A 22,427-nucleotide genomic window follows, 5' to 3' on the forward strand; every position below is an offset into this window, starting at 1 on the left:
AGTTTATATATGACAGTGAACTACGAATGACTTGATGCCGTTTGAGGGTACGTAGACATTCTAACAAGAAGGTTAGATGTAGCCATAAAGTAACCAAAATAAATTTATTGTGGTTAATAGAGTAAAGATTAACCATGACTTTACTTTGGCCTATCACCGTGTTTAGCTTCCGAATTTTTGGGGTGTTACAACATGCTCTTTCTCTCTTCTTAAAGAAACTGTTGGCGCTAAAAAGAGATTGTATGCCATTGAAAGATCCAATATGCCTTCCCCCTCCTCATTTCTCTTCTCTCATCTAACTAAATGAAGCTTTTAATCTTCTTCTTCTTCCTTTTTTTTTCCTGTTTTGCTTCGTAATTTTAATGGTTATACGCAAGTTTTCAAGTCAATATTCTCTAAAATGGTCTCTTTTTCTTTCAAATCTCGTCTCGTCTAACTAAACGAACTTAATCTCTCTTTTTTACAAATAAATTTCATACTTAAAAACACATTTTCAAGTTCATTTTTTATAAAATGGTCCTTATTTTTTCAAATCTTGTCTCGTCTAACTAACAAATATAATCTCTCCAACAAATTAGTTATGAACAAACTTTTGTGATAAATATAATCTCATATGTTGAATATGCTTGGAGAATATGGATATGGGGAGTTTGAAATCCTATTGAAAAAACTTAAACTCAATATTTTGAGTGATGTGTCAAATGAAAAAGCCTATTGGAAGATTTGGGCTTAAGCCCTAATTTCATCCAAAGGAAGGCCCATTGGAAGAAATAGCCACCACAATATGATGGACACAGTCAATTGTTTATTTATATAGAGAAGTAATAAACTCATAAACACTCTTTTTAGCCTCTTATGCAATTATGTTTAATTTTGACTATTGATTTTGTTTAATTTATTTAATATAATGGTTAGAAATAAAAAAAGGTGTATAAGAAGTTAAAAAATGTGTCTGAAAATTACTTCCCATTCGTAAATACATGCATGCACTAATATTTTCTTAGTGTATTAGTTTATGAATTTGGCTACAATACTTACATACAGTTAATACAATCATTATCTTGATCGTCAAATGATGATTGTATTAAGTATTTATATTTACATGAATCATATATGACCTTTAGCTAAAAATTGTACTAAATAAATATAAGTATTGTACTTAATTTTATTAATTCATATCTTTTTTCTGTCATAACTTCCATTCAGTTAGGAATCAAAGTCGTCATTGAGACCTTCTTTTACACATTACTTCTCACTTACCAATCGAATCTCAGAGGGGTCAGAGACTTAGGGGCCACAAGTAGGTTTAATGTTCCAGTATTTTATATAACAACTATAGAATATATACCCAGGAACAGAGTCAGAAATTTCTTCTAGTGGGGTTAGCTGAAAACAACAAAGAAAACTTTATTATAGTATGATTATATGCAATATGATATTAATGATGGTTTCAAATGATGATGCATCACAATTCCAATGTTACAAAAATTTCAATATAGTAGTGGAAAGTGGCAAAGTGATGAGAAAAATATAAGTACATGATAGGCGAGAGAGAGTTTTTTTAGTTTGAATGATAGAACAAGAGCATCTGCCCCTAGTGAGCCTTCATTGGCTCTGTCCATGTATATACTTGACCAAATAAAAACTATATAATATATAAATAAAATAATGCTACAAGCAACGCAAAATATTTATTAAGTGGTGCCTTTTCAAACTCCTTCCCTTTCTTTAGTGTAGATTCAAATAATAATGTCATTTGTATTAAAAAATATAATTTTTTTATAAAATATATTGTATAGAGTAAGCGTATGCATTAATCGTTATATGCGTGCATGCCTTTCTATTACTTTCGATGACATTCAAGCTAATTAAAAACAATTCAAAATCAAAATCAAATGATGATGATGCCAAATACTTTGGAGAGATTTTTTTGAACAAACGATAGTGTCTTCATTAAAGGAATGGGGAAGTGGATCAAGTCTCACAATAGCTAGTAATAATGTAGTTCAAATTCACATTTAGCGAGAATCAAATTTAAGATTTCTCACTTATAAACAAAGAATAATACCACTAGATAATAGTACTAAGTGGTTACTTTAGAGAGATATTGATTGCATGTGCGTACGTGATTACTATTTATGTCATTGATTTATTTCGTTTGTATATACGTATAAATAGTCGACATTATTATGGAAAACAAAGTTTAGTAGGGCATGTCGTGAGACTCTTGACCTACCATATATTCTCCTAACAAATAATGTGTATGCATGGATCCAAAAAATGGTGATGGAGCAACATGGTCGATTGGAACAGCACTTAACTCCCTTTGCTAGACCCTATAAAACGTCGGTGGAATAAACTGGAAAGTGGAAACCCTACTTTAGTTTAATTTATTAATTAGGAGCTGCTTAATTGTTGCTAATGCCAGATTAATTGGTTTACTTTTTTGTATTATATGAAAAGATTTGCTTAAATGGAAGCTTTAGGTTTTGGAAGACTAGATCCTAACGCCAAAATGTCGGTTGGAATAACTTTTGATTTAGTGATGGGTCAAGATTTTTTTCTTGTTTTGACCAAGTGACGGGTCAAGATTAAAAGTTCAATATGAGGATGAGGTACAACATGAGAAAAAAAAAACGAAATAACATTATCATTTCAAACAAATCATGAGTTACAACTTTTTACTTACATAAAAATTAGATAATTTACGTAATGTAACACATGGCACATTTTAATAAATGATTCATGAATCAAGATACATAATCGCTTGTCATGTGGCAGTGCTCTCCCTACTTGAGTTTTTTTTTTGTCACAAAGAAACGTTGGGAAGCTTAGGTTAAACTCGAACTCCGATTATGTGTGTAAGGATAAATACTCTATAATTGAAGCTAAGTAGGGAAATGATTTTCTCAATTTGAATTTCATTTCATTGATGGTTGTGTTGTGTTATCATCTTAATTTCAACCACAAAAGTTTTCTGTGTTGGCAATTAAGCAAAAGAGTCGTTGGAGAGTTTCATATATTAAGGAAACACATCAACATTTGAACCACGTAAATGTTTGTTTTTTTTTGAAGTTACCAAAAAAACACGATTAACATTTGAGAAGAGAAATACTTAAAAGACTAAAACACCAACTAGCAGAATTAATTGGTATAAGGGTGTGATTGATATATATAAGATTTGACTAATGAAAGTTTTAAGCTGACTGATCGCACAATATCATCAAGCTAAGGCGGTAAAATGGTTGTCTTTTAATGCTATTACATGTTATTAAAAAGAAGATAGTTTTCACACATTTTTTTCTTCTTCCTTGTTAGAACTCGTTTGGATGTACTTTTAAAATGACTGAAAGTGCTTTTAGTGAAAATATTTTTAAAACCAATTCTTGGTAAAAGTGCAAGTAAATCATGAAAAAACACTTAAAGTGCTTCTTGGAGAAAGCACATAACTGGTGCTTCTTGCAGAAAGCACTTCAAGTGCTTTTGAAACCCAATTTTTTTTTCTTTCTAAAAACCCTTTCAGTTATTTTAAAAATACATCTAAACGAATTCTATACACCTATACTTATTTATGGCCACTGTGTGTGGATTCTTAATTAATTTATATAGTGAATAAGGATATAAATAAAATGACACGTGAGGTGCTAAAATAAGTGTGAAAATCAACTCCCTCCCTTAAAAGTTGAAACTAATCATGTAAAGTCAAGGCATTATAACTGACATTTGACAATGATTTTCGTTTGTTAAATATAAGTTTTTTTAGTTAGGAACAGAGCGCGAAGCGTTAAAAAAAAAGGCAGTTTATTCACTTGGTGGGCTTGTTATACACATGTCAACAAATATTGCATATGCCGAAGCAATGTGATGAGTAATATATAGAGAACTTGTTGAGTACTGTCAACGCAACATGTTGAAATATGTCTAGCATGCATTACATTAAATATTTAGTGGGAACAAAAGGAACACGTACCAGATATTCGAAGGGTCCTCAAAGACCTTCACATGTATATTTTTCAGACTCGGGTGATCCTTGGACCACCTTAGTCCATAGTTCCATCCGCCCTTGATTCCTACAGTGGCTTTTGACTAAAATGTGCAAAAAATAACAAAGCAAAACAGAATTTTCTCATCACATAATCTATGATTTTCATCTTCTTATTTTTGGTGAAATTTGTCATCTCTTAACTTAAAACATACATGTCAACGATATTGACTATAGCAGATGAGCACCTCCTCATCCACTTAACTTCAAATTTTTCTTCTTCAAACCCGATTAGATAAAAGTAAAGTATTATTCTTTAAAGAATGTCATTGCCATTGGCTACACTCCACCGACCAAGCCACTTTCAATTAACTAGTTATGGAACTCATTTTTTAAAGGCTTAATCTAAAAATAGACCACTAGTTCATGAAAACTCAAACACCTCATCTACATTTAATTCATATTCATTACCAAGCTACATTAGGATTAGGACCGACCTCAATTATAAAATATTCAAATAAATATGCCAATTTTTTTGTCCAAAAGTTTGATGCGACAATTTTATCCATCGTGACTCCATTTTTATTTATTTTTTGCTTAAGCACTATTATGGAGTGACTCAGTAGTTGAAGACGAATTTTAAGCCTATATTTCATATTGTATGTTTTGAGTTTGATTCTTGACGCTAGTAATTCGCACGATGATGATAAGAAAAAAGCTAAAATGCTTCTGTAAATCTTCATGGCTTTCAAAATGATAGAATATCATGGCAAAGCCATCGGTTAATTCCTTTTAAAAAAAATTGAATATAAATAAATGGTACGGCCCCAGACGTCAACAGCCCTCTTCTCCTCCTGTTGTTCGTTAATCCGCAAAAAGCTGGTCCAAGTCCGTCTGCCCTCTTTTGTCGCATTTCTGGGATTTCCCGCGAAAACTGCCGGTTTTTAACGTCCTCTCATAACCTTCTCAATTTCTACTCTCACTTTATACAAGAACCCAAAAACAACACAGAAAATAAAAACAAAAATTAAGAAAAAAAAAGGGATAATAATAAAGAGGTTTGTCCACTTTTGGCGGGAGTTCACTCTCTCGCCGACACATTTCCCAGAACCCACAGTTTTTCTGAATTTCTTTTTTTGTTTTTGATTTCCTTTTTAGGTTTTTTATTTTTTTTTAATTTTTTTTAATTTTAATTTTTTTCTTCTTCTAAAAAAACCCGTTTGTTTTATGGAAGTTCTATTTTTTTATTTTTAAGATTAGCACTCGTTTTGTTAATATTTAATTTATTTGAATTTCTGGGTGTTGAATTTAGTTGCAGTAGGTAAGGCTGCTGATGCTTACTTGGCAGCATTGGCTTTTAAACAACATGTTTGGATTGAGCCAGGAGTCGGTACAAGATTTAGGTACATGTTTCTTTTTTTCTTGGTTCTTTTTATGTTTTTGTCGGATGACGTTTATCTTCTTCTTGATTCTGCTTTATTTCTTCTTTTTTTTTATACGTCATACAATGCTTTTTCTCAAGCTTTCAAATGGGATTTCTTGGAATTTTATGAATCTGCAATCTTTTGATGGGAAATTTGGGGTTTTCTAATTTTATGTAGCGTTTTTGTTGCAGAGGTTGAAATGTTAAATTCAAGAAGTGGGAAGGTTGCAAAGCAGAAAGGATTTGTAGAAATGGTGAGATTGTGAAAGAGAGAGAGAGAGAGAGAGAGAGAGGCACAAACATAAAGAGAATGATACTTGAGGAGGTATTGAGAGGTTTGATAAAGAAGAAGAATAAGAAGAATGTTGTGTTGGTTGGGATTCCAATTGATAGCCAGAGCACAGAGCTGCTCGGATGGGCTCTCGTTAAAGTCGCCGAGCCCGGAGATTGCGTGATTGCAGTTCATGTCTGTCGAAGTTCTGGTACATGTCTGCAGATTTAGTTTAATTTTCATCTATTTTTCAATAATTTTATGTTTAATTTGGTTGATCTTAGCTATTCAGATCGAGCCCGACAGCATAACATGCGAGACTGTTGGTGACATAACGTTTATTATGTACAGATTATGTCTCGAAAACCAAGAAGATGTTGGATGGTTACGTAGAGGCTTATGAGGGGCTATGTGACATTAAAAAGGTTTATACTTGTTAATCTTCACTACTCTAGCACAGGTTCAATTGTTCAAAAACTTGAGACTGGTTATGGATTTTTATGCTTTAAATTTCAGGTAGAGCTCATCGGTCAGGTCTTGACAGGAAGGTCAATCCGAAAAGCTCTAGTTGGAGAGGCGAAAAACCATTCTACAGTGGCCATAGTTGTAGGCACAAGCAAGCCAAAAACTCTAGGGTAAGGGACAAAGACTGATCTCAGAAAGAAACTTGCATTAGTTTTCAAGATTTTTGTCTCATTACTCTAAGAAGAGTTCATTTGCAGCGGTTGGGATTCTACGGCGAAATTCTGTGCTAAGAAAGTGCCACCGACCACTGATGTTGTGGCCATCCACAATGGGAAAATTGTGTTCAGACGGTGTACCAGCAATCAACTACCAGGTTGGTGTTTTGAGTCAAATTACTAAATTCTGCAGACTTAGGCATAGCCAAGTTGGTTAGAACTGCCTGCTCCACCCTCTGCACTCAAATTCGAATCCCCTCCCTGCAGTTTACATTTTTATTAGAATATCGCTCGAATCAGAAAGTAAAAATGAATACTACATTCTGTTTTTCAGCTTTGGTAAGTCTCACCGAAGACCCAAGACCAAGTCTTTGCTTTGCGAGTCTCACTCCCAAAGGATACTCATCTGAATTTAGTGACTTTGAGGCACATAGAGAAACCCCGAAATCACCTTCTAATATGGCAGAGAGCTCCCTAAATGGTTCGAAGCATGGCAGTGAAGAAACAAAGAATGAACAAAAAAGAGTGCCTTGGAGATCAGTTTCACTTGGTGCAGCAGGACATGTGGATAAGAACCTTGGCTGGCCCCTACTTCGAAGAGCGAATTCTATAGATCCTCAATTATCCGCCACAAGGGACATGTCTGTCGTGCAATGGGTGATGAGCTTGCCAGACCACTCTCCACAGCAGTTTCCTCGGTGTACAACTATAAAAGAAAATCCATTTGAACGAAGTATTGGTGACATTGTTCATGAGAGTATGGAGGGTAGTTTTCCTGCTTTCGATGAACTTCCTGAAGGGTTCAAGCATCAGCTCGAAACAAACTCATCTAGTTGCAGATGGTTCAGTTATGAGCTTCTGAAGGCTTCAACTTCTCAATTCGCATCAGGTTTGAAATCATTTTTTCCTTCCCTTCTCTCAGTTTGAATTCTTTTAAGTACTTCTCTATCGATTAAGTTCTTTGTCTTTTAACAGAAAATCTTATCGGGAAAGGAGGATGCAACCTAGTGTACAAGGGAACTCTTCCAGCTGGCAAGCCAGTGGCAGTAAAGCTTATGAAGTCATCAAAAGAAGCATGGAAGGATTTTGTTCATGAAGCCGATATCATATCCTCCTTGAAGCACAAACACGTTTTGCCTATGCTTGGGTTCTGTATCAAAGACAATGTTCTCATTTCTGTTTATGATTTCTTACCTAAAGGAAGCTTAGAGGGAAACTTGCATGGTAAATGTTCAAGTACTTTTATCCTATGTTTTACATTCTAGGTAAGAAGTTTCAGAACCCATGTTGATTTCAAGATGATAATTGATGCAGGCAAGAACAAAGACAAATCTGTATTGTCATGGGAGGTGAGATTTAATGCTGCTGTTGGGATTGCTGAAGCCCTCAATTATCTGCATGGAAAATGTCCTCAACCAGTTATTCATAGAGATGTCAAGTCCTCAAACATTCTTCTCACCAAAGATCTTGAACCACAGGTACCGCTTAATCGAAGTAATACAGATGGTGTTTAAAATATGACCACAACCTTAAGTGTCTCTAAAACTGACTAAATGCTTGCATCTACATGACAGCTATCGGATTTTGGCCTTGCAATCTGGGGACCAACAACTACATCTTTTAAGACTGAATGCGATGTGGTGGGAACATTTGGTTATCTTGCTCCCGAATATTTCATGTACGGAAAAATCAGTGACAAGATTGATGTTTATGCATTTGGAGTGGTCCTGCTTGAATTATTATCAGGACGAAAACCAATTGGCTCTGAGACTCCCAAAGAACAAGAAAGCTTGGTCATGTGGGTAAGAGAGTCACCTCTATAATTTGATTTTTCATTCTTAATTTTCACCTAATTGATCTGTTTCGGATAAGTGACATTGAATTCCATCTCAGGCAAAGCCGAAAATAGAGAGCGGGGATGTCAAAGACTTACTGGATCCGAATTTGGATGCAAAGTTCGATGAGGTTCAGGTGCTGAGAATGGTTCGGGCAGCGAAACTCTGCATCACACGCTCGGCCCGCCTTCGTCCAAAAATGAGTGAGGTACAGAAATTTCTTATGCTTACTAACTTGTAGGAAATAAGTTTCTGTTTAGTTTTAATGTGGAAAGGATTCCAAGTTTCATCATGCTTTTTCTTTCCCCTCAGATACTGAAGCTTCTAAAAGGGTTATCAGATGTTGAAAAGCAAGTGAACTCTCAATCTTTTGACATAGAGGAGTCAGAAAACTGGGATGATAATGACGATGAAGTTTATCCAAACTCGAGCGCAGAGTTGCATTTAGGTCTTGCGCTGCTCGATGTGGATGATGATACAACATCATCGTCAAGTAGCGTGGAGCGGAGCAACAGCCTTTCGTGGGAACAATATTTGAAGGGAAGATGGAGCAGATCATCAAGCTTTGATTAGCATCTTTTTCTACTCTCTTGTTTTGTAAGTTTGCCACATACTTGTGCAGCAAGGAAATTAGCATCTGTACGGTATGGGAAACCCAAAAAAAAAAAAAAAAGAAAAAGTGTGCACCCAATGGTTGGGGTGGATTGTAAATAAACTTGTACAAATAAATCGTTGAAGTGATAGTGTGAAAGGATGAAAATCTGTAGCTTGTTTAAATTAGCTTGTCAGAAACTCAGTTTTCAACATGATCACTGAATGTGAGGCTGAAATTTTGTAGCTTTGTGGTATAATGAAATTTGTTGTTCAAAGCAGTCAACCGATGGGGCTCAGATGCAAAAGTTATACATAGACCTTTGGTTACTACTAGTTTTATATTTATGTGATGCTCGTGCGGTTTATGTTCTCCCGCACACACCAATGCATAAAAATTGAGTATAAATGATGTGGAACAGTAGATGACTGAAAGGACCGAAGAACAGTTGAAAAAGTGTAAAATTGGCATCAAAAGCCAAGCATTGCGAATTTGGGTCATGACCGACTTTTGAAGTGAACGGTATCACAAACAAGATGCAAAGCTTTTCCCTTGCATATGGGTTCTTTGGATTTTGGTGAAATTTTTTGTTTTACTAGCCCAAACGACATTTTAAGTTTTGAGGATATTTTGTTACTTTCGCAATTTTCTTTTCTATTAGAATTCCTAGCAAGCAGTATCTTATTATCTTTCAATCAATAAATTTGAGGTTTTCTCAAATACCTGGTGAAATCTAAATTGCTTGTGGATTATAATTTATGGTATTTCTTAGATATTCGTATTTAATTTATCTATGTTCTGTTTATATTGATGAATTTGCTCTTGAGAGGTTCACATAATGCAGAAGAATAGAAAGAGAGAAGAGAGAGAAAGTGAAACTGCATATTGATTTCTTGATGATCAAGCTATCATTACAATGGTTGTTATATATTTCTCCCTTACTTAGCTGATATTTAGCTAAACAACTAACTCTCCTCTTTATATCAACTAACTTGTAACAACCTATAACAACTCACTCATTAATCTATTGACAAGTGTCATTTAGTTTGACCTTTGATTTTCTCTTCACTTGGATCCTTACATCCCCCTCAATCGTATGCTCAAGTGAACTAAGCATAATATTGCCACAGTGTTTGTCATGCCCCGATCTCGAAATACATCCAAGATCGACACGCGACGTCGCTAAATACCCGTATCTGAAACATACCCCGCCTCCAGAATATGACAACTCACAACTCGAAAATCGAATCACATAGTAATTTTTCGCATACTTTATGGCTACATCTAACCTCCTCGTTAGATTGCCTACGTACCCTCAATAGGGATCAAGCCATTCGTAGTTCACCATTCAATACACTTTGACGTTTATCACAATACGTTCAAATCGAAAAGCATAGCATTCCTCAATCAATTATTAGAGCTTAACAAGCACGAATTACTAGATTCATGGCTACATAACAATCCCACATGACATTCATGGTTTCCATTCCATCCACCATATAAATCACTATGTTTTCAACATGATACCTCCATCCACAGCATGTAACATATCCAATAACCAACGAAGCACAATATTATTCTCAAGCCACATTGATCACTAAAATAATCATAATAATAACAATCATATCCAATGTCATTCCACAATCCCATCAATTAATCCATTCATGAATCAAGGATGCATGATCTTAGCATTTAACTACGTTAATCAATCAATACAATAACATATCATTTCACATATTTGATTAAAGAACTCTATATAATTCTCTACTTGGATTATGAGTAACAACATGGCAAATCTAATTTATATTCACAAGGTGTGGATAATTCCCATTCACTCGAATCTAGGGTTCTAGACTAACCTTTTGGAAATGTGCAAGAGTAAGGATTCCAGACTACTCAACGGAATCCAACCACATCGGGTTCCGGATAATTCAATGGAACCAAAATATCAATCGGTTTCTTGTAATCTACCCAGACCTGTCGCATGTAAAATCAATGCCTACATCATGGAAATGGTGCATTGGGCAAATCAGAACTTGGATAAGTAGTGAAGCTTGGGTGAGTGACAATAATACAAGTATGTGATATTCAATAAAAACAGACCATCAATCACAATCTATAACATCAAGTATAGAATCATGCTTTATGAAATCATAATCAAGTCGTAGAAAACTCTGAAGGAGTCACCCAGGCATCCAACGACTTCTCCCATTCCAACCACCAAGATTCCCAAAAACCATCGTTCACATATACATTAAAAACTAGGGCTAGAGTGATGTAGTTCGACCGAAGCGTACATAAGTAACCAAACAGGAAGTGTCCCCCCAAAGCGGATTAACAAAGTAGAGCCACACCTGAGAAAGTAACCAAGTAGGCAGTGACCCCCCAATGCGGATTAACCAAGTAGAGTCATTCCTACAGTTGTTAGGAAATGATCACCCAATGCAGATTAACCAAGCATGATCACTTCTAAGCATACATAGCTATAAGGATCGCCCAACACGGATTAACCAAGCACGATCCATATATAGTATGGTCCCCCAATACTGATTAACCAAACAGGACCACCAGTGACCCCCAAATGCGGATCAACCAAGCAGGGTTAAGATAATCAGGTAGGTAGTGACCCCCCAATGTGGATTAACCATATCACATATATTAAAGTCACTCACCGAGACAAGTCCGCAAAGCTTCACCGAGTCTCTAGTAATACTAATTTTAGTAATTCAATTGGTTCAAGACCTGTTGACAAAAATCAACGATGGGGTCCACACCCTAACAATTTAATCCGGAAGATCCGCAACTCATAATCTAGATCCGTAACTCCCTAAGGTCCACATTATGCTCAAAGAACAACATACTAAAATCTCATCGCTATCCGACGGTCAGATATTCGCCAATTGCTAGGATTAGGTGGCGGTTAATAATTAATTTTACTAACTTAGAAATCTAATTCAGGAAGATCCGTATCTCGGATTCCCGATCCGTCAGTTCCAACTATCCACAAATATTATTTTTTATAATGCATTAAAGTTTGGTAATGATCCAACGGTCGGATCATTGGTTCAAATTTTGATCAAATGATGTATCATAATGAAACTAAGTTCAAACAATCAAACCACTTCATACGGATATCAATTATGAATTTAGGGCATCTAATTGGACCTAGAAAAGTAGAAATACATCATTGGCCCACTGGCCATGCGCTGTCGCATGCACCGTTGCGTGTGGCGGTCGGCCGCCCCGACTCACCAGAAAATTCAACCATTTCAAAAAATTACCAAATTTTACAAGCAAGTAGATCTCAGTGAGTGGAGCAAGTTTCATACCTGTGGCCAAGTCCATTTTGGCCAAGAAAAGCTTCAATTTCATTCGAACCCGTCGAAAACCCTAAGATGGGTGTTCTTCGATTTGACTTCCTTGATGTTCCAATGCCCCTACAACTGATTGGGTCTTGTTCCTGGGTCCAAGGGGAGTTGATTAAGGGTGGTGGTGGTTGGTGAGACTCGCCAGAACGATGGAATCGCCGTCAAAACTCCATGGGTCACCCGCACGGTTTTGGACCTAAAAACCCTCAAATTTGGGTGGAAATGGAAGATGGGAGATGGTAAAAGAGGTTGCAGGTGATGGATAGTTGAATTTCACCTGAAAAAATGGTGGAAGTGGCTGGAAACCACTCCAGGTTGGCGCGGGTAAATGGGTCCACGGAAATGGAGGGAAAAAAAAATCCCTTTTTCCCTCATTGGTCCTTTTGTTTTTCCTTACTTCTAATTGGTCCCCTTAAACTTCCACATAATTGGGCTAGTCCTCACCTTTCATTGGTCACCATTTCCATGGGGAGTTTTAAAGAAAATTAAAATCTATAGTTTAGAAACACAACTTCAGATGTCCGTAACTATACTGTTAGAATCTGGACTCGTAAACGGCTTTTGCCTATGTGTTCATGGTTTCGAGATCTATCCAAAAATATAAATTGTGACCTTGAAAGGTCTACGAATTTTAGATAATTAATTTCCAAACTTCAACTTCGTAACTAGTTTAATTAAAATCTAAATTCAAATAAATTAATATAATTTCTTGTAAAATAATATAAAGTCTCAATAATACAAATATGTAGATTATAACAGTGAAATTTAGGAACGGGATTTCACAGTGTTGTTGAAACAAGAGTGCTGACAAGCCTTTTGTACGTATATATGCAGATTGCTCAGCAGAAGAAACATGTTGTATATGAAGATCTCCTCGAGTGACCATTTCTCTCACAAAGTGATAGTTTATCTCAATGTGTTTTGACTTGGTATGAAACACTGGATTTGTTAAAAGAGCTATTGCTGAGATATTATCACAATATAGGACTGGAGGTAGATGAATATCAACATGTAAATCACAAAACAACTGCCTAATCCAAGCTAGTTCTGCAGTTGTGATTGCTAAAGCTCTATACTCAGCTTCTGTCGAAGACCTTGAAACTGTGTACTGCTTCTTTGATGCCCAAGAAATTGGATTTGAACCAAGCTAGATAAAAAAGCCTGAAGTGGATCTTTGGTCATTTAGGTCACCAGCCCAATTTGCATCACTGGAGGATCGGAGATGTATTGGTCTTGGTCTAAATTGAATACCAAGATTTGAAATGTCTTTGAGATATCTAATGATCCTTTTAACTGCAATAACATGTGATTCCATAGAATTGTGTATGAATTGATATGCTTGATTCATTGAGAATGCTATATTTGATATTGTAAATGTGAGATACTGAAGAGCTCTAACAATGCTTCTATATTGATCAGGACTATGATATGGCTTTCCATCATTCTTAAGCAATCTGTGATATAGGAGACATGGAGTAGCACAAGGCTTACAATCCTGTAAATCAGCCATTTCGACCAATTCTTTGATGTACTTCGTTTGTGACACAAATAACCCTTCTGGTGTGCAACTAATCTGCAACCCCAAGAACTAATGCAGTTTCCCCAAATCTTTCATATCAAATTCAGCTGTGAGATTTGTAATTACATTTGAAATTAACACAAAACTGCTACCAGTAAGTATCACATCATCAACATATAACAGTACTGATAGGAGCATATTTATGCGACTTAATTGGCTTGTTCTTGTGCGTTTACGTTGTGTTTCTTTAGTTATTTTAGTGTTTAAAGCCATTTTCATTTGTTTGTAGGTCTTAATAACAACCTTGGCAAGAAAAGTGCATTTTGGTGCATGTTGGATCAATATTGGGCTCAAATGGATTGCATGCATGAGGATGGACGTTTTGGGCATATGTGTGTGCAAGTGTGTGTGTGTAATTGCAAGGATAAACAATGACAACTCATACACATGCAAAGAAGCCCACATGCAAAGTGAAAGACTCTAAGTACAAAGTATGCAAGAAGATGCATTTTGGAGGCCTTTGGAGCATGTTTCGGGCTTGGAATGGATAGCAAATGCATGGGCCAAAGTGGATGGACGAATTTGAGAACTAAAGAGGCCAAGAATGTGAAGAATTAGTGTCCAAAAGATAAAGAATTCAGCCCAAAAATTTGTCACTCCAAGTTGCACACTCCTTGCCATGCAAAACACATAGAATTCCCTTTGGATTCCCATGCCATGCTTGATCACTCTTGTCCCCTACATAATTTCTGATTTCATGCTTTAATTCATTTAATTATTTCACTCAATTGCTTGATACCTCTTGTTCCCTTCACCCATTAGATTTTAGACAACCTTTACATCCATTACATGCACCAATTGATGCTCCATCATTCACATTTGGAATCCAATGGCATGTGTCACACATGTTGTTGCACCTTTGACCCATTTGTTGACACATTTCACCTCCCTTTCCATCTCTATGCAATGTACACAATCATTCATGCTCCCTAGCTGCAACACCACTCCATTTTACCCTTCACACTTTGCATCATCACTTCATTTTCACCCTTGGACCATTGCACACCACACACACCAACTTGCCATGCATTTCATCCCTAGCCTAACCTGATTTTCTAAGGTTTTTGGGGCCTATAAATACATGTTTACACCCCTTGGCCAAAGAATAATCCCCCATAGTCATCATTTTATCACAGAAATTCGTCCATACACACCCTAGGAAGCAAAACACCCCAAAAACACCATTCTAGTGCCTAGAAAACATAACAGCCACTCCACCTTCTTCCACCCTCTTTGCCTAGTTCTCCACCACCCTCCAACCATCAAACACTCTTCCACACTCACCCTAAACCCCTCCATATCATTCCCCATCCATTCTACACCATAAATCCACCCAAAAATCTGTCCACAAGCTTCATGCCGCAACAAGGAGGAAGGGAGATCCATTGATGCACTTGCTTTCCAAGTTGGAGCATTTTAGGTGTTTTCTTTCCTTTGATTTTAATGTCTAATTTTATGTATCTTTGTATTGCAAGAATGAGGAACTAAACCCCCTTAGTTGGGGGGTGATTCGAAACCATGTACATGCTTGCAATATGATTTGATTACATTCAGTTGTTATTTCATAAGTTGCGGATTCAATTCGTTCATCTACTTGATTGATAACTTATTTGTGTATGTTGATTGAGAGTGCACGCTTAGTTTTCATGCATGAATATGATGCTAGATTATGAGGGAGTTTCACCTAATAGTTACAATCTTATAATCACAAGTAGTGAAGGTCGCTTGAAAACGATCGCGTTGAATGAATTCTTGGCACTAGTTTCATGCTCATCATAGTAACGAATGCCTCGTCAACACTTATAGTTCTCATTGTGCTTCATGATTCTTGATTGTATCTTTATTGTGCTCATCACGTAAGGAACCTTTGAGGAATGCTTTGAATTGTTGTATGCGCTTTTCCATCCAATTCATTAACTTAAGGAGAACTTGAAGGTTAATTTAAGCGTATCTAATTAACTTGGGGTGTTGAGTTTCATAATTTATTGAAAGAACAACTGAAAATCATTTTGTTTGCAAGTGTGTCATGTGTGGAGAAGAACCTCCTAACTAGCCTTTTATCCATCCTTTTCATCCAAAAACGTTTTACAATCTGTTTTGTTTTAAAGTTTCTGTTTTGTTTTTAATTTTCGTCCAAAACAAATCCCCCTTTATTTTGAAGTCTTAGATTAGTTAGAAAGTGTTTTGATTTGTGTTTCTAAGTGTTTTGATTCAAGTTTTCATCCAACTTCGTCCAAGTTCTTGTTAGGTTCTCAAAACTGCCCAGAAAGTGGTTTTTAGGCAGTTTTGAGTCATTAGGTTGCTGTTTTGAGTTTTATGTTTGTTTAAGTATTTTAAAGTATAGTTTGCATTCTTTGAGTCTAGTTTAGTGTTTTAAATTTTGTTTTTATGTTTTTAAGTCAGTTTTCAAGTGTTTAGCAATCCCTCCTAATCCCCGGCCTAGAACGATCCCTACTTACATACTTTACTACATTTGATAAAAAGAGGGTTTAATTTTGTGTGTTAACTTATTTTACGCATCAAATTTTGGCGCCGTTGCCGGGGATTAGCAACTTTGCTAATCTCTTGGATTGTTTTCTTTCGAATTATTGTATTTTGTTTAAGTTGCTGATTTGTTTTGTTTTCTTTGTTTTTAGGTACTAGTTTATGACCCGTAGCTCACAACCTGTTCGTGAGCATATCTCCGACTTTGACGGTGATTTTGAGAGGACTTTGAGAAGGAAAAAGAAATTGCAAGAGTCTAATCCTCCTAGTCCCGAGCCTGAATTAGAAGAGCAAGAAGTTGAGGTTGAAGAGAAGGCCACGGCACAAGTGGGTGGAGAAGAGCAAGGTATAGCCATGGACAACCGTACGCTCAAGGAGCTTGCCGCCTCGGGTTTGGATAATGCCGCACCATTGTGTATCCAATATCCCATGGCTGCTCAAGGTAAAACTAAAGAGTTCGAGTTAAAGTCAAGTTTGCTCCACCACATTCCAAAGTTCCATGGGCTGTCCATGGAGGATCCGAACAAACATTTGAAGGAATTTGAAGTGGTATGCTCAAGTATGACTCCAGTTACCGTTGACGGAAGTATTTTAAAGATGAAGGCTTTTCCATTCTCTTTAATGGACAAAGCCAAGGATTGGTTATACGAGTTGGCTCCCGGTACAGTTACATCTTGGGAGAGTATGAAGATGGCGTTTTTGGAGAAGTTTTTCCCAACTTCTCGCATCATTCTTCTTCGTAAAAAAATAAGTGGAATTCAGCAAAGCCAAGGTGAATCTTTTCCATCTTATTATGAACGATTTAAATCACTTGTTGCTTCTTGTCCACAGCATTAGATGAAGGAGGAGTTACTTCTTCAATACTTTTACGAAGGTCTTTTACCACTTGAACGGCAAATGTTGGATGCTTCCGCGGGAGGAGCTCTAGTGGATAAGACACCTAGGGATGCCAAAACTCTCATTGCGAATCGAGCACTCAATGCACAACAATATGAAGGTGTTGGGCAAAGAGACACCCCACGGCCACATCATGTCAATGAGGTAAGTTCTATTTCTGAGTTACAATCCCAAATGGCTAACCTTACGTCTATGTTATCGCAGTTGGTTGAAGGCCCCAAAACGCAAGGAACTACAATCTGTGGTGTATGCTCCATTCAAGGACACCAATCTGATCAATGCCCTAAATTAATTGAGAATGGAGGATGGGAATCGGCCAATGCTGTGGGTTATGAGAATCAAAACCAACCAAGGAATGATCCTTTCTCCAATACATACAACCCGGGATGGTGTGACCACCCCAATTTCAGATGGAGAGATGCACCACAATATGGCCAACAAAGTGGATTCCGACAACCCCCGGGTTTCTTTCCAAGGCCAATGGAACCACAACCACCTCCTCAGGCACAATCTTCCCAAACTAACCCAGGTACGTCTATGAATGATGATAAAACATATCAGTTACTAACCACCACGGCGCATGGAATGCAGAACCAAGCAAAGGAGGTTAATGAGCTGAATAAGCAAATGGGCCAAATGGCCGAATTTTTGGGGCAATTCCGTGAAAATGGTAAGTTACCAAGCACTACGGTGGTCAATCCAAAGGGTGGCTTCGAATCTGCAAAGGCTATCACATTACGAAGTGGAAAAGAGGTGAGAAACAAGGAAGATGAGAAGATACAACTCGAAGAAGATGAGAACACCTACCCCACGGCAAGGGTACCATCACCCTTGCCGCAGCCATCTAAGACATCCCATCCGTCCACCTCAGGTAAGAATGTTCCAAATGTTGTGATTTCGAACACTAATCTGCCCAATGTCCCCTTTCCTAGCAGATTTTTGCAATCAAAGAACGAAGAGGAGGAAAAAGATGTTCTAGAGACATTTAGAAAGGTGCATGTCAACATTCCCCTCCTTGATGCCATAAAGCAAATCCCGAAGTATGCCAAGTGTTTAAAGAAGCTTTGTACAACAAAGAAACGTGTCCGGGAGAAAGAGGTGGTACATGTAAGTGAGAATGTCTCCGCCATCTTGCAACATAAACTACCCCCCAAATGCAAAGACCCGGGAAGTTTTACAATTCCATGTGTCATTGGTAATACCCGTTTCAAATCTGCCATGCTAGATTTAGGAGCATCTATTAATGTTATGCCATATTCTGTGTATGCATCTATGAATCTAGGAGCACTTAAACATGATGGTGTAATCATACAATTGGCCGATAGATCTAACGCTTATCCAAATGGAGTTTTGGAAGACGTTTTAGTGCAGGTTGATCATTTAGTCTTCCCAGCGGATTTCTATGTCCTCGAAATGGATGAATCGGACCATGCCCCTTCATTGCCCATCCTCCTTGGAAGGCCATTCATGAAAACGGCTCAAACGAAGATTGACGTGGCCAAAGGATTAGTCACTATGGCATTTGGTGGTGACATGATTAGTTTTAAAATTTCTGAATCCATTGAGACTCCTAATATTGTTCATTCTTGTTGTGCCATTGGTAAAATTGAAAAGATAAGACCGGACCATTCAGCACCAAGCACGAAGGATGCATCAAGAACCATGCAAGATGAGGGAATTGGAGTGGAGTACAAGGACCATACGGCCACTGCACTCAAAATGCTCAAAGTGGCCGAAAGCACCATGGGGAAGAATGTTCACATTGCTGCCACTTCATCACATCACATAGGTAAGCCACCTAATCCAAATCCAATGCCATTTAAAGTTGATAGGTGGTTCCCTTCTTTGGTGCAGGTACCCAAGCAAATCCCCGATGGTGGGCGTATGAACATGAACCTTAGGCAACACAACGCACCCATCAACAAACATCACTATCCATTTCCGTTCAAGGATGTAATCTACGAGAACTTTATGGAGCATGTTGTGGAGGATATCCCACTGCATGCCGTGGGTTCCAAGGAGAAGTGAAGGTGTTCATCGTCCGGCTGGAAGACGTTAAAGCAAGCGCTTTAAGGGAGGCAACCCATTTATTCTGCTTGATTGTCAATTTTATTACTTGTTTAATTATTTTTGGTTATGATTTTCTATTTTGAAATATTAACAAATATGCAAGGGATTTTTGACATTAAACTTCATGAAATGAACAGGAATCTGGGAAATAAAGAAACATAGCATAATACAAGAGGAAGAGCCTTCACAAAGGCTGCTTGGGAAAGGTCGTAGTAGTCGGCGGAGTTGCAGTAGTTGGCGGAGTCTCAGCAGTCGGTGGGGCCACGGAAGGAGGAGGTATCAGAGGTTGATCAATTGGAGCTTCACTACGCGGTGCCGCCCCAGAAGACGAAGGCAGATGCTGTTGGAACAAACCCACAAACCTCCGGTGATCAAGTAAAATCTGACCATCAGTTTCCTGCAGCTGGTCAATTTTCCTCTTCATGTTTGTGGCATAACTGTGTGCAAGCTTATGCAATTGTTTATTTTCATGCTTGAGTCCTCTAATCTCCTCTTTGAGACTCTGTATTTCAGCCACCAACGATTCAACGTGACGGGTTCGAGCAAATAGGCGTTGGGCCATGTTGGACACAGAACCCGCACACTGCACGCTAAGAGCCAGAGACTCCTTAACCGCCAATTCATCAGACCGTCTAGCGAGCAGTCTGTTATCTCTGGGGGTGACAAGGTTCCGGGCCACCACCGCAGCGGTCATGTCATTTTTCATCACCGAATCCCCAACGGTAAGAGGACCAGTAGGGGATATGAAGGACGGGCGCCATATGTTGTTTGGAGAAGGCGGGGCTGCACCTTCACCAAGGTTCAAATCAAAACGACGATCAGAAGGGCCAGACATTTTTCAGAGGTTTTGGAGAAAGAAGAGATCGGACAGATTAAGATTTCGGAAGTGCAAGAAGGGAGTGTTTACAGGAGGGAGCTTAAGTGTGTTGTGGAACAAAATTAACGCCTCTATAAAAAGAAGAAATCAAAGAGGCGCTCCTCAGAAATCGAAGAAGCGTCCTCTCGCAAATCGAAGAGTCGAGGCTCATTTCTCAAAAGCCGGATTCTTTTCTCAAAAGAGGCGTTTCATTTCTCAAAAAATGGGCTTGCTCAGAAACCACGAGCCGAACCCCGGATTTCAAAAGATCAATTTGTCCAGACGTGTCGTCACTCGTCACATGCAACTTGCAGCTTTGCAGAAATTACGGGCAGCTTTGTCAGAAAGCGCGTAATTTGTACTATTCATCCATCCACCGGCTGCCGACAATGAGTGAGAGAATAGTTCCGGTTGTGAAGAAAAGCCCTATAAGTATCTACCTTCGCCTTCCACAGCAAAGGCACACCCTCTCATCACTTCTTCATCTCTCTGAAATGGCTTTCCAACAAACCCTCTCGAGTCACTCAGTGTTCCTTATTCCCTGGGATACCCCTGCAAACAACCCATCCAGAGCACAAGTATTTCATATCATAAAGGTTGAGAGCACGAGTATCTCATATCATGCTTTCTCCCTGTCCTTTCTCCAGCCAGCACCTGCTCTCGAGTACTCATCATCTTATGTTTCCACTTCGTCTCTCACGTATAAGGGAAGTGAAGATGATACCTCAAAGCATGTGGAGACAACGTGCTGATTCATCCTCAACTAGGGACAAGGAGAAAGAGAGCAAGAGGTGGGGGCACTTGGAAAGATTGAAGAAAGAAACAGACTAACACCTTTGCCTCGTGCCTGCCCGCCGTGCAGAAGAAACAAGCAGAGAAGAATGCAGACTGCACTCTGATATTCCCCGCTCAGAATTCCAAACCAGTTCAAGATCAAAGCTGTGGAAAGTCAACAAGATCAACTATCTCCAAAACCAGATTTGCGTTCTTAAACTCTACTATGTCTGGTTTTTACTTTGCCATATTTGTCATGTTTATTTGTCGTTTGTTATTTGCTTGTTTTTGGTGTGAGTATATGCTTGAAACATTGAGGACAATGTTTGATTTAAGTGTGGGGGGGGGGGGGGTAACTAGTGTTTTGCATAAAATTCGTAGAAAATTATCACCCATTACTTCTAGTGTTGTTCCTTACTGTTTTAAGTATTTTTTTAAGCTGTTTTGGAGTATTTCAGTGTGTTTTGACATAAAAATCCGAAAATTCATAAAAATTTGAAAAATTGTTTTTGAAAATCTCAAAAAGAGTTGTTTTTGTGTGCTTATTTGTGTCTTAGGGTACCTTCCAACACAATGATGAGGATTCAGTTTGTAATTGCATGACTGTTAAAGAGAGTTATAAACATGGATGAAAGTTTGATTTACTCTTTATTTATGCGTGATTGTGGTTATAACTTATGAAATCACATGTAATCATAAAAGAAAAAAATTAGTTTTTTTTGTAACATGCTTGAAGGAAAGAACTCAAACTAACGCTACAACCTTGTGAGACTTGAGCCTAAATGTTTATTTGGAGAGTTAAAATCTGTGCATTATTGTTTTCTAAAGTCGTTGCATGATCTCATTATTCTTTGCTTGGTTATTACTTAGAAGGCGTTTCATCATTTAGTTCCAAATGCTAGAACTCATGCCTATTTCATTCAAAGCATGCTATTGATTTGCATAACACATATTCAAGATGAAGTTGTGTAGTTACCACCACCAAAGCCAAACTGCCATGTATCCCATATCGTTATATGTTTAAGTTAACCCCATTGAGCCTTGATAGCCTACATTCTTTGTTAAACCACATTATCCTTACCTATCCTAGTTTAGGACCATCCATACCCTTGTTCTTGAAGCATAGTGAAGTATGAGTCAAATTGAATTCCTTTTGATTAATGTATGGCAGAAAACAAGTGTGGGGGAAGTGATTCTTGTGTGTGTGTGTATGCCAAAATCATTCATAAGGCACGAGTAGAAAAGAAAGATTCGTGAAAAATAGAATGAAAAGAAGAAGAGCTGTGAAAAGAAAAGGAGTTGAAAAATATGTGAAAAAGAGTTTTAAAGTGTTGCTTGTTGAAGAAAGGGTCCAAAACATTGAATTCGGCCCTAAATATTGCTTGAATCTTCCCTTCGTGTTTAAAAGTTGATTACTGCAATCTAAGTGAATTCTAAGTTTCCATTTCATTACTTTTCTTGCTATTGCTTTAAGAACGTTTGTTATCCCTATCCTTCATTTGTTAGCCAACACCCCAAGCCCGTTACAACCTTTGACTTCAATCTTGAGTGTTATGTGTTTCAATTTGTGGAGTTTGAATTTGGTATGAGCATATGGTGTCATTGGTTCTCGCGTC

General features: G+C 37.7%; 1 protein-coding gene across 4 annotated transcripts; it reads left to right on the forward strand.

Annotated features, from left to right (window-relative positions):
• Positions 1-4,828: 4,828 nt before the first annotated feature.
• On the forward strand, positions 4,829-9,068 carry LOC139188484 (protein kinase STUNTED-like). Of its 4 annotated transcripts, none has more exons than XM_070806043.1 (12): positions 4,829-4,922; positions 5,295-5,385; positions 5,598-5,887; positions 6,028-6,101; positions 6,193-6,311; positions 6,399-6,514; positions 6,691-7,245; positions 7,332-7,580; positions 7,671-7,834; positions 7,931-8,158; positions 8,250-8,399; positions 8,504-9,068. In XM_070806043.1, exons 3-12 carry the CDS (start codon positions 5,716-5,718, stop codon positions 8,762-8,764), a joined length of 2,088 nt encoding a protein of 695 aa, XP_070662144.1. In that variant the 5' UTR covers positions 4,829-4,922; positions 5,295-5,385; positions 5,598-5,715; the 3' UTR covers positions 8,765-9,068. The 4 variants fall into 4 exon arrangements, with proteins under 4 accessions (XP_070662144.1, XP_070662143.1, XP_070662145.1 ...); XM_070806042.1 differs by having other exon boundaries at positions 4,879-5,040; XM_070806044.1 differs by having other exon boundaries at positions 4,885-4,931.
• Positions 9,069-22,427: the final 13,359 nt, after the last annotated feature.

The sequence above is a fragment of the Malus domestica genome, chromosome 10, assembly GCF_042453785.1.
Source record: "Malus domestica chromosome 10, GDT2T_hap1".
NCBI lineage: Eukaryota > Viridiplantae > Streptophyta > Magnoliopsida > Rosales > Rosaceae > Malus > Malus domestica.

Excerpts from the sequence above, each read along its gene's own strand:
- LOC139188484 (XM_070806043.1), top strand. The coding sequence starts at position 5,716 with ATGATACTTGAGGAGGTATTGAGAGGTTTGATAAAGAAGAAGAATAAG. Across the intron at positions 6,515-6,690 it reads TACCAGCAATCAACTACCAG|CTTTGGTAAGTCTCACCGAA; the intron begins GTTGGTGTTTTG and ends TCTGTTTTTCAG. Across the intron at positions 7,246-7,331 it reads AACTTCTCAATTCGCATCAG|AAAATCTTATCGGGAAAGGA; the intron begins GTTTGAAATCAT and ends GTCTTTTAACAG.